The 15,068-nt window shown below is 41.8% G+C and overlaps 1 protein-coding gene across 1 annotated transcript; it reads left to right on the plus strand.

Moving 5' to 3' along the window:
* The first annotated feature begins 6 nt into the window (after positions 1-6).
* Positions 7-13,790, plus strand: ZFP37 (ZFP37 zinc finger protein). The gene is made up of 4 exons (XM_029920057.1): positions 7-72; positions 5,421-5,547; positions 5,841-5,975; positions 11,198-13,790. Exons 1-4 carry the CDS (start codon positions 40-42, stop codon positions 12,739-12,741), a joined length of 1,839 nt encoding a protein of 612 aa, XP_029775917.1. The 5' UTR covers positions 7-39; the 3' UTR covers positions 12,742-13,790.
* The last annotated feature ends 1,278 nt before the right edge of the window (positions 13,791-15,068 follow it).

Here is a 15,068-nt window from a genome sequence, read left to right on the forward strand (position 1 = left end):
GGCGCGGGGACGGCCGAAGGGGCCGGGTGTGCGGCGGAGATGGCCGCGTCGGAGCCGGGGGGCAGCGCCGCGGTGAGCGCGAGGCGGGGCGGCCGGGGGTCCGAGGTGGGCCAGTCGGGGGGGTCCGCGATTGGAGGGTGACTGCAGTCTCGGAGACGAGCGATTTGGGAATTGGAGGCGAGGCTGGAGGGCCTTCTTGGGGGGGGGAGGGGTGGTCAGCGTTCCGGGGAACCTGTGGGGGCAGTGGTGGAGGGCCCGCGGGGTCCGTGGGTGCCACAGGGTAAGGAAATCCGTGTTTTGAGATATCTGCGGTGACAGTGATTGGGGGTTGGGGGAAGGGCGGTTCAAAAGGCCAGGGTTTGGAAGGCTGTGGGGGATCAGAAATGGGGGCTTTGTGGTTTGTCAGGGATTGGGGAGGTGTGTGGCAATGTGTGGTCTCTGGGAGCCCGTGATTAGGTGCCCGTGGTAGTTGGAGACTGACTGGATTGTCCCTGACTGTGTGCAGAGGTCCTTTCGGAGTTTATTGCAATAGTGAAAGGGAAGCGATGATGATGATGGTTTATATTAGGGTCGTAGCAGGGAAGTGAAAAATCAGACTCAGAATACATCTAGAGATGAGCCAGGAGGCCTTCCTGATGAGCTGATGTGAAAAATGAGGGAAGAGAAGAATCAAGATTTACATCTAGACTTTTGGCTTGAGGAATGGGATAAAGGGTGCTTCCTTTTTCTGCGAAAGAGGTGTGTTGGAGACCTCCAGATTGGTGCATATAAATGGGAGTCAGAGTGGATGACAGTGGTTCTGTTTTGGCCACATCTGGATGCCCATCACATGGCCAAGTAGAGATGTTGAATGGCCATTAGATGTATAAATCTAGAACTTAGGAGAGGTGTGGGCTGCAGAATCCGTATGTGAAAGACATCAAGTGTAAAGATGGTACTTGAGGGGCGTCTGGGTGGCTCAGTCGGTTAAGCGACTGGCTTCAGCTCAGGTCATGATCTCACGGTCTGTGGGTTCGAGCTCCATGTCAGGCTCTGTGCTGACAGCTAGCTCAGAGCCTGGAGCCTGCTTCAGATTTTGTGTCTCCCTTTCTCTCTGACCCTCCCCTGCTCACGCTGTCTCTCCCTGTCTCTCAAAAATTAAAAAAAAAAAGAAAGAAAGAAAAGATGGTACTTGAAGCCATAAGATTGGATGAGGTCACCCTCAGAGAGCAGGCAGATAGGAGAAGAGGGACCAAGGACAGAACTCTGGGTCTCATACATTTAGAGGTCTGGAAGAGGACAGAAAAAAAGGCGTATGAGGAGCAGTCACTGAAATATGAGGAAAATTGTAAATATGATGTCAAAGAAGCCTAAAAAGGAAAGCATTTCAAGACAATGCGAGTCAGTTGTGTCATAAGCTCTTGTGAGTCCCAGACTTACCACTGCAGAGAATTTGACTTTGGTAAAATGTAGCTCAATGGTTATTTTGATAAGAGCTTTTTCAGTGGAGTGATGGGGGTAAAATCCTGCTGGAATGAATTGAAAGAGACAGTGAGTATAGACAACACTTGCTGGTAAAAGGAGCAAATAAATTGGCCTTGGATGGGACATGTAATTAAGAGATGGTTTTCATTAGATGAATGATACTAAGATAACTTTGTATATCAATAGGAACGATTCAGAAGGACGGGAAAAATGGGTGGTACAAAAGAGAGAGGTTATGTGCAGGGGTGATGACCTCAAGAAAGCAGTTGAGGATAGGATCCAAAACATAAGTGGGGAAACATCTTTGGTGAAAGAAGGGACGCTTCTTCCATTTTATTTGTTTATTTATTTATTTATTTATTTATTTATTTATTTATTTTTGAGAGACAGCGAGACAGTGTGATCAGGGGAGGGGCAGAGACAGGGAGACACAGAATCTGAAGCAGGCTCCAGGCTCTGAGCTGTCAGCACAGAGCACAACGCGGGGCTCAAACCCACAAACTGTGAGATCATGACCTGAGCCGAAGTCGGACACTCAACCCACTGAGCCACCGCGGCGCCCCTCTTCCATTTTAAATGGAAAGGAGACAGATGATAGGGGTTTGGAAACAGATTGGTGGAACTGGTGGTAACACGGCAAGGTAGTTCTTATCCACTTACACTTACTTTCTTTTTGGAAGTATAAGGCGAATTCATCAGCTGAGAGCGGGAAAGGAGTAGGTGGTGGAGATTGCAGAGAGAAAGAGGAGAATGTTTGGAATAATCATCTTGGAAAGAGGAACAGGAAGCTCTCAGTATTAGGTGCCCATTTGAAGTATGTGTCATAAATTTGAAGTGAGTCCAGTCAGCACAGTTTGACTTTTCTCTCTTGGAATGTTCACCTGGAAGGTTGCAGGCAGAGATTAAGAGGTGAGTTGGGTTTGATTAAGTTTGAGGCCGTGCTAGGGAAGTACAGTGGAGAAGATGAGGGGAAAGAAGTGAAAGCTGTTTTAGTGTGTATGGGGTTAGAACTAGGGGCGCCTGGGTGGCTCAGTCGGTTAAGCCTCCGACTTCAGCTCATGTCACGATCTCACGGTTCGTGGGTTTGAGCCCAGCATCTGGCTCTGTGCTGGCAGCTCAGAGCCTGGAGCCTGCTTCAGATTCTGTGTCTCCCTCTCTCACTGCCCCTCCCCCACTCATGGTCTGTTTCTCTCTGTCTCAATAATAAATAAAACATTAAAAAAAATAGAACTACATCTAACCAAGGTAAAAGAAGTTAGAATTAAATCTAAACATGACAGAAGAAAAGTAAGGCTGCATGGCAATGGAAGATTGTGAAAAAGCAGTTGAGATAGATGAATATGAGGGCTGAATGCATCTGGAGAAATATTGACATGGAAGGTACTAGAAGAAGTAAGCTGGCAGGATAGTGTTTTAAGTAGATTTTAAAGGTGCTGTAATGTATGTGGCAAGGTTCTAAGGAATGCCCATACGAAGGATCCGTGGCTGAGTCTGTGTAGAAGAAAAGACTGTTGGAGTCAGGAAAGAGAAAGGCCGGGGTGTGGGATGGCTCTTCTGCACTGGTGCAGTTAGTGGAGGAGCTGTGGGGAAGAGGAAGCTGGTACTCAAGGTCGCAGTGAATGAGGCAGAATTCGCGTGCAGAAGAGTTGACATATGTGGCCCCAAGCAGCTGTTCTTAGAAGAGCACTGCTTGCAAGGTTGACCTTTGGCTGACGTCTGAGAACTTTCTCTTCTCGTGGCTTCACATCATTCCCAGAAATGATGAAAGTGGCTCTCCGTGCCTAAACTACACTATGTAGGGGCACTTGGGTGGCTCAGTCAGTTAAGCATCTGACTTCCGCTCAGGTCATGATCCCACAGTCCATGAGTTTGAGCCCTGAGATGGGCTCTGTGCTGTCAGCTCAGAGCCTGGAGTCAGCTTCAGATTCTCTCTCTCTCTCAAAACTAAATAAATAAAACATTAAAAATATTTAACTATACTATGTAAACAATACAGTTTATGCTGAACTCCTCATTTCCTTCTGGGAAGCTGGGACTTTTGTGTGCGCCAGGCAGAGGGTGCCTGTGAGTGCCCCTGAGTCTCTAAGACGATTCCTTGGGAAACACTATTTCACACGTGTTCTCACAACTTATTTCTGGAGGAATCAAGGGTGTCCTGTGTGACTCCCCTGGAAGAGGACTCCTGGATACTTGCGCCTGGCTTCCTCTAGACCTCACCCCATGCACCTTTTCCTTAGCTGTACTGAATTGTAGCTATGAGTACACCTCTATGGTGAGGCTGTGAGTTCTTCTAGTTCATCACTGAAATGGAGGGTTATGGGTTGAGTCTGGTGATACTCTAAACATGATGGGGATTCTGAAGGATGAATGAAAAACAGTCGAAAGTTATCTTTTACCTCATCTTAAGGCCATGAGTCATGGTTGGGCCGAAACAGCCTCCAGCAGGGAGCCTTGTAAGGGACCAGGATCCTCAGGACACAGGTCGATTTCAGGTAAAGCGAGTTGGTGAAGGGAATGGCTGAAGAGGTTGAAGGTATAGTGGAGTTTGCTGGTATGGATTGGGGTTTCTGTAAAGGCCACTGTTGGTGGAGTTCTGATGGTGTCAGTGATTGGGGATGGATAGAATAGGGATTTGGAGTTGTATCAGAGGCCGGGGCTGATATGTTCCCTGGGTCTCCATAGTTGAGAGAACTCTGGGGTTTTGTTTTTTGTTTTTGTTTTTAAATTTTTTTAATGTTTTATTTATGTTTGATACAGAGGGAGACAGAGCATGAGAGGGGGAGGGGCAGAGAGAGAAGGAGACACAGAACTGAAAGCAGGCTCCAGGCTCTGAGCTAGCTGTCAGCACAGAGCCTGACACAGGCCTTGAATGGACACCCAATTGACTGAGCCACCCAGGCGCCCCGATTTTAAGGACGTTTATATCAGTTGTACAAGAACATTATCACATTACTTGGATGTAACTAGACATTGAACTGGGTTTATTACTCATAGCTCTTTCTTATACGTTATGTCTTTCCCAATTTTGAAATCTTTATTCTGATTCACTTTTCCTTCCTCTAAAAGTCACTCCTTTTCTTCTCCTCCTTCTGCTTCCCTGTCCCTCTCCTTTCTAAAATATATAGATATTATACATTCTGCATCCTTACATGCCTAAAATACATTACTTTTGCTTCCACATAGAGATGGTTTTTTGACTGGCTATAAAAATCAAAGATCTCAATTGTTCTACCTCATAAACACTATTGCACTGTTTTTTGTTATAGAAGAAAAGAGAAATGCTGATTCTGGTTTGTTTTTGTTTTTTGGGTTTTTTTTTTTGGTAATTGTCTTTCTCTCCCATAGTTGTATGATTTTTTTTTTTTTATCCTCTTGAATAAACAAATTCACCAGTAGGACTGTCTTAGTCAGTTTGGGTTGCTGTAACAAAGTACCGTCCGTCGGCTGAGTAGCTTATACACAACAGAAATTTACTTCTGACAGCTCTGGAGGTGAGAAGTCCAAGATCAGGGTGTGAGGCTGGTTGGGATCTGGTGAGACCACCTGTCAGGTTACAGACTTCTTGTATCCTCACTTGGCGGAAGGAGCAGAGAGAGGAAGCAAGCTGCCTTGTGACTCTTCTGTGGGCATTAATCCTGTTCATGGATACTGCACCCTCATGAATTCATCCAATTCTGACTACTTCCTGCAGGCCCTGTCTCCCTATACCATCACATTGGAGGGGAGGGTGTCAACATATGAATGTTAGGGATACACATTCAGTCCATAATAGGGACATTTCTTAATATGATTTTTGTGTCCGGGGAAGAAAATGCAGAGTTGGGTAAAGAATTAGGATCCAATATAAATCATGATCAACATTGAATGGTCGAGGTAAGAACAAATCATTATTATCTTGTTCAAATCACTCACTAATCTGGATAACATTAGACTGAATAGGAATATTGCTATTACAGGGATCAGTAACATTCAAAGATGTGACTATGGCCTTTACCCAGAAGGAATGGGAGCAACTGGATCCTGCTCAGAGGAACCTGTATAAGGATGTGATGCTGGAGAACTACAGCAACCTTGCCTCCATGGGTAAGGACAGCTCTTTTGTAATTCAAGATGTGTCCCTGGGGATTATTCTCTCCGAAGTTCTTGATAAATTTGGCCGTGGTTATTATGAATCAGAGTTGTGATCCCTTTTGGGTTGGACACAAGATACTTATGCCCCTGTCTTCAAAATGGGGTACATGGGCAGCCATTGTGAAGTTTCAGAAGCTATATTTTCTTTCTTTATGCTTTCAAGGCTCTCAAATCCAAATATTAGGGCTTGATTTCTAAGATGTTTGTTTTCCTAACACTCAATTTGTACCCTTTCTCATGAGCAGGATATCAAGCTCCCAAACCAGACATGATCTCCAAGTTGGAAAAAGGAGAAGAGCCATGGTCGGGGAAGGGCAGAAAACCCAGACAAAGTGGTCCCAGTGAAGGAGCAAGACCCAAGCAAACAGGAACCAATGGAAGTAAGTTCCTAGTTTTTTGGTGGTAACTTTGTAATTCTTTAATTAATTAATTTTAAGTGTTTACTTATTTTTGAGAGAGGGAGAGAGCGTGAGTGGGGGATGGGCAGAGAGAGAGGGAGACAGAGGATCCGAAGCAGGCTCCGTGCTGACAGCAGAGATGCTGAGGCGGGGCTCATGAACCATGAGATCATGATCTGAGTTGAAGTCAGAGGCTTAACTGACTGAGCCACCCAGCCACCCCAATGAATAATTTATTTTTAAAATCTTAAATATTCAAGACCTTTCTTTCTTAACCAGGAGTAGCAGTTGAAAAATATCCTTTCCTGGGGGAGGAGTTCAAACTACAAAGATTCTCTCACCTTGGAGATTCTAGTATCTCTTCTGTCTATGAACTGTCCATGTGTGAGGTTCTCATATGAGGCTCGGTATAGTTATAAGCCAGTGTTACGTAGGGTGTTTGCTTATACCACTTGCATCCGTTAGCTTAGGCTAATTGTGCTCCATTAAGGAATGACCCCCAAATCTCAGTAGCTTCCAACAAGAAAGATTTGCTTCTTGCTCTTGCTGTAACCCTATTCTACATTATCCTTTGGCTACATCTAAAGAACAGTCCCTACTTGGCAAATTCTGCTCTCATGGCAGACGGAAAGAAGAATGAGTAGAACCACTTGATGACCTAAAATTACGGATTGGAAGTGGCAGATACCTCTCTCTGCTCATATTTTATTGGTTAATTGGTTAGAGCAGATCACCCGGCCACTCCTAAATTCAGCAGGGTAGGAATGTCCAACCCGTCCCCAGGGAGGATTCGAGTGGTAGCATGCAGCGGGCTGGGAGGTATAATCGTTCCACAGGGAACGGTAATATGGTGTGCCACACCAGTCATATTGTGCTAGGACAAAAGGTGAAAACAAGAGTTCTGAACCTTTGAGACCTCAGATGCCTAACTGACCTTTCCATATGGTTGTCTCTCTTCATCCATGTTCTCCATTGCTCAGCTTTCGGAAGGACCAGTGACCCCTACTAGCTGCTCTCAGAATCCCATTACTGTTTACCTTATTTAAAGCAGTGCTGTTTTTTATTATCTTCTTTTTTTGTTTGTTTGTTTGTTTTTACTAATATCCTCAGTATTTTTCCCTTCATCCACTCAAACTCTGGGACTCCATGGTATCATATGTCTCTCTTTATATGTTCAAACTTTACTTTCTTGGATCCATCCTCTTTCCAGATCTCTTGGCATGATGCTCCCCTGCCTGTAATTACTTTCCATTTCCCTCCTTTCATTGTGAAAGTGCTCTAGACCTGTGGTCTATAATGAATCATCATTTCTATTTACTCCTTGACCTCTACAGTCAAGTCCCACAGAATTCATGTCTCTGTGTACATTTCTGGCTTTAAAGTAACCACTACGTACCTTCCAGTGCATATTTTATTTTATTTTATTTATTTATTCTTATTTTTTTAATAGCTCCATTGACTGTTATGTAAATGGCACTCTTCAGGAAAACACTGGGCTGTTTCCTGAAATCCCAGAACATACCCTGAGCATTTGTTTTGGGTGGGATGTGGGGAGAGTGTTCTGTTGAGTCAATGGACATCTGTTGAAAGCTGCTGTTCTGGGTCCCAAGGAGACAGAGTGCATCACCTGGCACTTCCCTTTGGACACTGATCTGCCTGATTCACCGTGTTGACGCAGGATATTGCACCCAGGCCAGCAGCTCCCCAGCTCCTGCTGAATGTCCTCCTTCAGGTACTCCGAGTTCTGGACCAGGGGTCCATTCAGCTCTATGACAAAGGGCTCCAGCTCCTCCTATAAGTTCATGAGCTTCATAACATGTCCCCCTTCAGATGAGTTGTTTTTTCACTTCTTCAGATATTTCTACTCTTCTCCCTTCCTCTCTTTTGTTGTTGTTGACACTCTGTTCAGTGCAGTGGATCCATGCTGAGAGCCCAGTGCATATTTTAGTGGTTTCGATCAGCATGAAATTCTTGCCGACCTAGGTTAAATTATATACCACTTAAATCCGATCTTATCTTCTAAATGCTTTGTTACATTTACTTCACCAGATTGTTTTCTTTCTACTTTGCTAAAGTGTCCCTAAGATTTTGTCTTCTACTATCTCTGTTTTTTTCCCCTATTGTATTTCGCTCTAAAGAATCACTGTTCTGGGGCGCCTGGGTGGCTCAGTCAGTTAAGCGTCTGGCTTTTGGCTTCGACTCAGGTCATGATCTCATGGTTCGTGGGTTCGAGCCCCGTGTTGGGCTCTGTGCTGACAGCTAGCTCAGAGCCTGGAGCCTGTCTTCAGATTCTGTGTCTCCCTCTCTCTCTGACCCTCCCTTGCTCGTGCTGTCTCTGTCTCTCAAAAATAAATAAAAAAACGTTAAAAAAAGTCACTGTTCAAATACAAGCTAATCTACACAGATGACTTTCAAGAAACATTTATCTTGTCCAGATATATCTCCAGTTTCTTCATGTTGTACTCCTATTTTACCTGCTTATAGGAAAGATCATTCTCAGAGTGTCAGAAATGGAAAGCTTTATCTTTCTTTCTAAATTAGAGCTTCCTTTCACGTTCCCTATTTTTATCAGGGTCTACTTTGATTTGAGGCCTTTCTAGCCTGGAGTTCTGGTACATCTTTGCTCCCTGCCTTCTCTTTTTCTATCCTCTCTTCAGTTCCTGGTTTGTTTGCTCTCTTCAGTTCTCACGGACATCACCCAAACTAGCTTTATATTATCTCATACCTAAATTGTTCTAATTCTTAGGCTGATTTGTTGAATCCATTTTTAAAATAATTCATTTTAGATGTTACCACCAAATATTAAAATATCCGTGTATTATTTACATCACTATAGTTCCCAAATTAGCAGAATGTTTATAATATATTTTTAGGTGTCCTCTGAATTTTCCAAGGCTCATTGAATTTCTTGAAACCAGGACTAGTCCTTCAGATGACAAAGGAAGGGACTTCATGGAGTTTTTGATCCATCCATTAGTGGCTCCAATTTTGGCTCTGTTTACTTTTCTCACTTATAGTTGGTGTTGCAACTAAATAATAACCCTTTGTCATTGCTACAGTGACTTTGTTCTCGGTTCAGGTTCTCATTTAGTACTTTAAGTTGCTTCAAGGAAAGACTATTCTATTCCCTCCAATGATTTGCCGAGTCTAATGAGCTTTATACTTCAGTTTCTGAAGTTACCATCATTTTAGCTTAAAATTCAGGTTTTGGTTACTCTCTGAGGTTCAGCATGAGCCTACAGTCTTAGTCGCATGCTCTGTGAGACTCACCTCTCTCCATTATTGCCTTTTTGGTACACTGTTTCACTACAGATTTTTTTTCCCCTCGTGGTAAATTTCTCTCATAGTGCTTTATATCTTTTCCTGCTGGCCAATCTCCATCATTATAAGAGGTTCTTATAATGTTACATCTCAAGGGGAAAGGCTTGAGTTTTGATCCCTGTCTTCCCAGAAGACGTCTCTACCCTTTCCAGCATCCTTGGGCATTGGAAGAGGCTGCCTTTGTCATGTTCTCATTCTACTCTTTCCCCCAAATGCTTATACCAGTTCAAGTTTCCTAAATGAAAAAGCAGCTGGCAACTCTGCCTCTCCCTGTTATATCTATACCACTATAACTAGACCTACAAAAACGCCTCAAAAAGAGTCCCAACTCTTAAGTGCTTGGGTTTTTACACATGTCATATCTATACCTAGCCAAAAGAAGTCTTTGAATTTCAGTTCTAAATTCTTTGGCAAGAGAATATTATTGGTTTAGCTTGGTCCGTATGTTTACCACTGTTCAATCAATTGTTTTCAACCAGAGTTTGGATCCTGTGGGACAAACATAATTGCCTCCATGTGTCAGTGTGGGTGGTGGTCTCAGAGAAGAGAAACACACAGTGGGAAGATACCTGAAAATGTGTAATTGTTTAACGTGTGGGGGGAAGGATGTGAGCAATCACTTAAACCTGGGAATAAGCTTAAAATTTATGATTAGTAATTAGTAGAGTGACCTGGCAGAAACAAAGGTATGCTCCATAGCAGGCTGTTGGGAAACAAATACATGTGTACATTGTAAATCTAAATGGTGTAAATCTCACTTCTATGAGAAATCTCTTTTCTAGGCCAGTCTCATGTCTATGAATTTTATCATGGTAAAAGCATCAGGGAACTCCGCAGCTATAGGGTTGGTTTTTGGTTGGTTGGTTTTTGAGTTTTGTGGGTTTTTTCGTTGTTGGTGGTTGATTGGTTGTTGTTGTTGTTGTTGTTGTTAGTGCAGTAATGTCATTATCATATTGATCATAAGTGGTAGCAGTGGATCCCCCTTTCCTGCTTATTCCCTTAGTTACCTAAAAGCTGTTCAATATTTCCTGGTAGACTTACCTAATTTTCTCTATCTTGGCTCCTTGGAGTGCAGTAACAAAAATGTACTTAGGCTAACCCAAGTAAACTGAAGAATGTATTATAATGACTTAGGTTTATCTCTTGTAACCTAAAGGTGGATACATCAGCCTGACCCTACCAGGGACTAGAACTAGGAACTGCCATCAAGAATTGGGATTATATAAATGGTCTCTTTGAGGACAAGTGATCTTATATGCTTGCTTCCCTGTGGATATATGCTTCATTCTTCGTATTGATGAACTTTCTGTTTACACAGAGAAGATATGACTTTACTGTTACTTGTTTGATACCATTGTAACACCCAGTGGAGACAAACTAGAGTCTAAATATTTAGGAGGATGACTCTTATTGGACACCTTGGCTCGAGCCAGATGTGTCTTCTTGAAGAGCTGAATTAATGTAGTATAGGCTGTGAGAGCCAAATACTGTGCATGGATTGGCAGTTATCAAAGCTGGAAAGTGTGGGCTGGGGAGAAACCTCAAAAAATACCACTGCAACCACTGCTCTCTTAACTTCATCTCTTACCTAGTCACTGCTCCTTCAGTGTATTTTATCATCTATCCCAGATTACAAGGCCATACTGATAAACAGGCAAAAGTTTTTTCTAATTAATATTGTCAATTTTTTTTTATTTTTACTATAGCACTTTCCCCTCAAGACTAAGAGCTTAGGGACAATTTGCACTTAATATTCATTGACCTTGGGATTTGAGGCTTGAATAAAGATTCAGCCTCACAATAGGGCATTTGTTTTATAAGTTGTATTCCAAAACATGAAAGTATAAAGATTCATAAGAATGTCTCATTGAATTCCATTTTAGAAGAAGTCCAGCAAGATAATGACCAGCTAGCAAATCACCAGGAATCTCAAAACAAATTACGAAAGGAAGTTGCAGTCAAGAAAAAAAGTCTGACTAAGAAGAAAGGCCCTGAGTGTAGTTCACTAGAGGAAATCAATGTGAGTACAAAACATGTACCTTCAAAAAAGAAGCTTAAATTTGATTCACACGGAAAGAATTTGAAACAGAATTTAGACTTACTTGGTCATATAAGAAACCGTGCAAAAAAGAAACCTAATGTAGCTAAAGAGCACAAGAAATCTCTCGGCCATAGCTTACCTGATACAAAGAAAAACAAAAATCAAACTGGGAAGAAACAGAAATTATCCAACCATAGCTTATCTAATAAGCATGACAAAACTCAAACTGGCAAGAAACATGAAAAATTAGCTCATCGTAGCTCATCCCATACTAAATGCGATAAAATTCAAACTGGAAAGAAACATGAGAAACCATCCAGCCGTGGATCATCTACTAAGTGTGATAAAACTCCAGCTAAACCCAAACCCTATGAATGTAATCAGTGTGGGAAGGTTCTCAGTCACAAACAAGGACTCGCTGACCATCAGAGAATTCATACTGGGGAGAAACCATATGAATGTGATGAATGTGGGATAGCCTTTAGCCAAAAGTCACACCTTGTTGTACATCAGAGAACTCACACTGGAGAAAAGCCATATGAATGTACTCAGTGTGGCAAAGCCCACAGTCATAAACATGCCCTCACTGACCATCTGAGGGTTCATACTGGGGAAAAGCCCTTTAAATGTACTGAGTGTGGGAAAACCTTTAGACACAGCTCAAACCTTATTCAACATGTAAGATCTCATACAGGCGAGAAGCCCTATGAATGTAAGGAATGTGGAAAATCCTTTAGGTATAACTCATCTCTTACTGAACATGTGAGAACTCATACAGGTGAGATACCATATGAATGTAACGAATGTGGAAAGGCTTTTAAGTATAGCTCATCCCTTACTAAACATATGAGAATTCATACAGGGGAGAAACCCTTTGAATGTAACGAATGTGGGAAAGCTTTCAGCAAGAAGTCACACCTCATTATACATCAAAGAACTCATACTAAGGAGAAACCCTATAAATGTAATGAATGTGGAAAAGCATTTGGACATAGCTCATCTCTCACTTACCACATGAGAACTCATACAGGTGAAAGTCCTTTTGAATGTAATCAATGTGGAAAGGCCTTCAAACAAATCGAAGGCCTTACTCAACATCAGAGAGTTCATACTGGGGAGAAACCCTATGAATGTAACGAATGTGGGAAAGCCTTTAGCCAAAAGTCACACCTCATCGTACATCAGAGAACTCATACTGGGGAGAAACCTTTTGAATGTAATGAATGTGGAAAAGCTTTCAATGTAAAGTCACAACTTGTTATACATCAGAGATCCCACACTGGAGAGAAACCCTACGAATGCAATGAATGTGGAAAAGCTTTCAAACAAAATGCGTCCCTTACCAAACATGTGAAAACTCATGCAGAGGAAAAATCTCATGAGTGAAATTAATGTGGGAAAACCTTTTAGCTAAAGGTTTTATTTAACCTTAGAAGTAGTCTGAATTTTAAGGATGTTAGAAAGCCTTTAATAAGAAGTCACACCTCTTTACACATGAGAGAATAGAAACAATAGAAGGAGAGTTTAAACTTGATACCAACCTTTCATAGAAAATATTGTTTTAAAAATACTCAATTATTAATTATATGTTCAGACCAAAATATAAAGCCTTTAAAATTGTTAATAAGCTGAAAAATCAGAGCAGTAGAGAGGCAGATTACATATGCTAACAATTCCTGAGTCGCTGAGTGTTGTGTACTTAAGCACCGCATGTGAGAATCGAATTTGCATATCTGCTAATTTCCACGTATAAATGTTTGTGGCCACTGGCATGAGCCTCGTCTTTGATATTATCACCTCGCTCTTTCTTAATGTCTTTGTTAGCTTCTGTGTCAGCCACAAGCTTTCTAAAAGTTATTTATGTAAAAAATATTAACAGAAAATTAAGAGAAAAAATGAAATGAAAGCAGCTGAGGACACACAGGTGCTGGTGGGGAATGATGTCCAAGACACGTTGTTAAGGGGAGAAAACAGGTTGCTGAACTGTCTGTATAGGATGTTTCCACTTTTGTACGAAAGGGTGTGGATTTGTCTGTCTCTGTCCGTGTGTGTATATATGTATGTATGTATATATGTGTGCATATATTTGTACGTGAATAGACTTAGTTTGAAAAACTACAGAAGAAACTTTATAGCGGTCGCCATGAGCGCACGAGGACAGGAATGGGGGCTGAGATATTGTATACTGTATGTGAATTTTTAAATAATGTAAATGTATTATTTTCACAGTTTAAGTCATTTTAATATGCATACATCAACACTGATTAAAATTTTCACCAAGCCCACTCCATGGTGTTGTTTACAAAGTAAAAGTTTCTGTGCCTGTTAGGAAGGGTGGTGAATCTGAGGATATGGCATTAAACGTGATATTGAATTCACAGACTTTTCCTATCAAACATATATCCTTTTATTAAAATAATGAATTACAACTATAATTCCATACTGTGTTTCTTCTACATGGCATTTTTTAAAAAGACTGAAGATAAATTGTGACTATAGGTGAATGACAGTGATTTTCTGAACAGTCACTCCATTTTGTCTCATATTCAGAGCACTTATATACAAACACTTCAGTCTGGGGTTTCAAATATACGGTAACAAATGCCACTACTTCTGTTCTTACCCAATAGCAAACACTGCTAATGGGTCACACCCTCATTCTGAGTGAATCTAGACGCGGCCTCAGAATCACCCTTAAGCATACATTCTAGGGGCGCCCGGGTGGCTCAGTCAGTTAAGCGTCCAACTTCAGCTCAGGTCATAATCTCACTGTTAATGGTTTGAGCCCCATATCGGGCTCTGTGCTGACAGCTCAGAGCCTGCAGCCTGCTTCGGATTCTGTGTCTCCTTCTCTGTCTGCCCGTCCACTGCTCATGCTTGCTCTCTCTCACGCTCTCTCTCTGTCTCCCCCAACTAAATAAACATTAAAAAAAACCATGCATTCCAGAAGGTACTGTGAATCAGTTTGGGTTTGCACATGAGACCTATTTTCCACTGCATACCTAGTTATTATTTTTTTAATTAAAAGTTATTTTTAATGTTTACTTTTGAGAGAGAGAGAGAGAGACAGAGCAGGTGTGGGTAAGGGGCAGAGAGAGAGGGAGACACAAATTCCAAAGCAGGCTCCAGGCTCTGAACTGTAAACACAGAGCCTGATGCGGGGCTTGAATTCATGAGCCATAAGATCCTGAGCTCAGCTGAATTTGGACGCTTAACCGACTGAGCCAACCAGGTGCCCTTATTATTATTTTCTACTCATGAGTCATAGATAAAAAATACAGCTGAATTGTATTAAAATTTAAGTTGTTCCACTAAATCCAGGGACTTAGGCAGACTTAAGCGCAAAAATGGTTTTGTAATATAAGGTAATAATATTTGGCATGTATGTTACCTTTTACATTTTTACAGCACACTTACTATATTACCTCATTTGTTCTTCAAAATAAACATATGAGTTAGTAAGCAAGACTTTTCTAGTGGTCAGTTCTGCTCAATAAATATTTTATCTGGAATACTAGTCTAGCATAATGGGGGCCCCTCAGCAAATATGTGATTAAGAGCCATATTTGCAAATATTTCCCATTCGAGTTCCTGCCTGCTTCATCTCCTAATTTCAGAGAATTAACAGATACAAGTGTTGAGAATGAAATGTGTGTGTATGTGCACATGTGTGTTGAAAAAATCAACTCATGGATGCTATGCCCTCATTTCTA

Source organism: Suricata suricatta, chromosome 13 (assembly GCF_006229205.1).
Source record: "Suricata suricatta isolate VVHF042 chromosome 13, meerkat_22Aug2017_6uvM2_HiC, whole genome shotgun sequence".
NCBI lineage: Eukaryota > Metazoa > Chordata > Mammalia > Carnivora > Herpestidae > Suricata > Suricata suricatta.

Bases quoted from the DNA above. Each gene is read 5' to 3' on its own strand.
- ZFP37 (XM_029920057.1), top strand. From the start codon at position 40: ATGGCCGCGTCGGAGCCGGGGGGCAGCGCCGCG. The intron at 5,548-5,840 runs GTAAGGACAGCT...TCTCATGAGCAG, and splicing joins CAGCAACCTTGCCTCCATGG to GATATCAAGCTCCCAAACCA. The intron at 5,976-11,197 runs GTAAGTTCCTAG...ATTCCATTTTAG, and splicing joins GCAAACAGGAACCAATGGAA to AAGAAGTCCAGCAAGATAAT.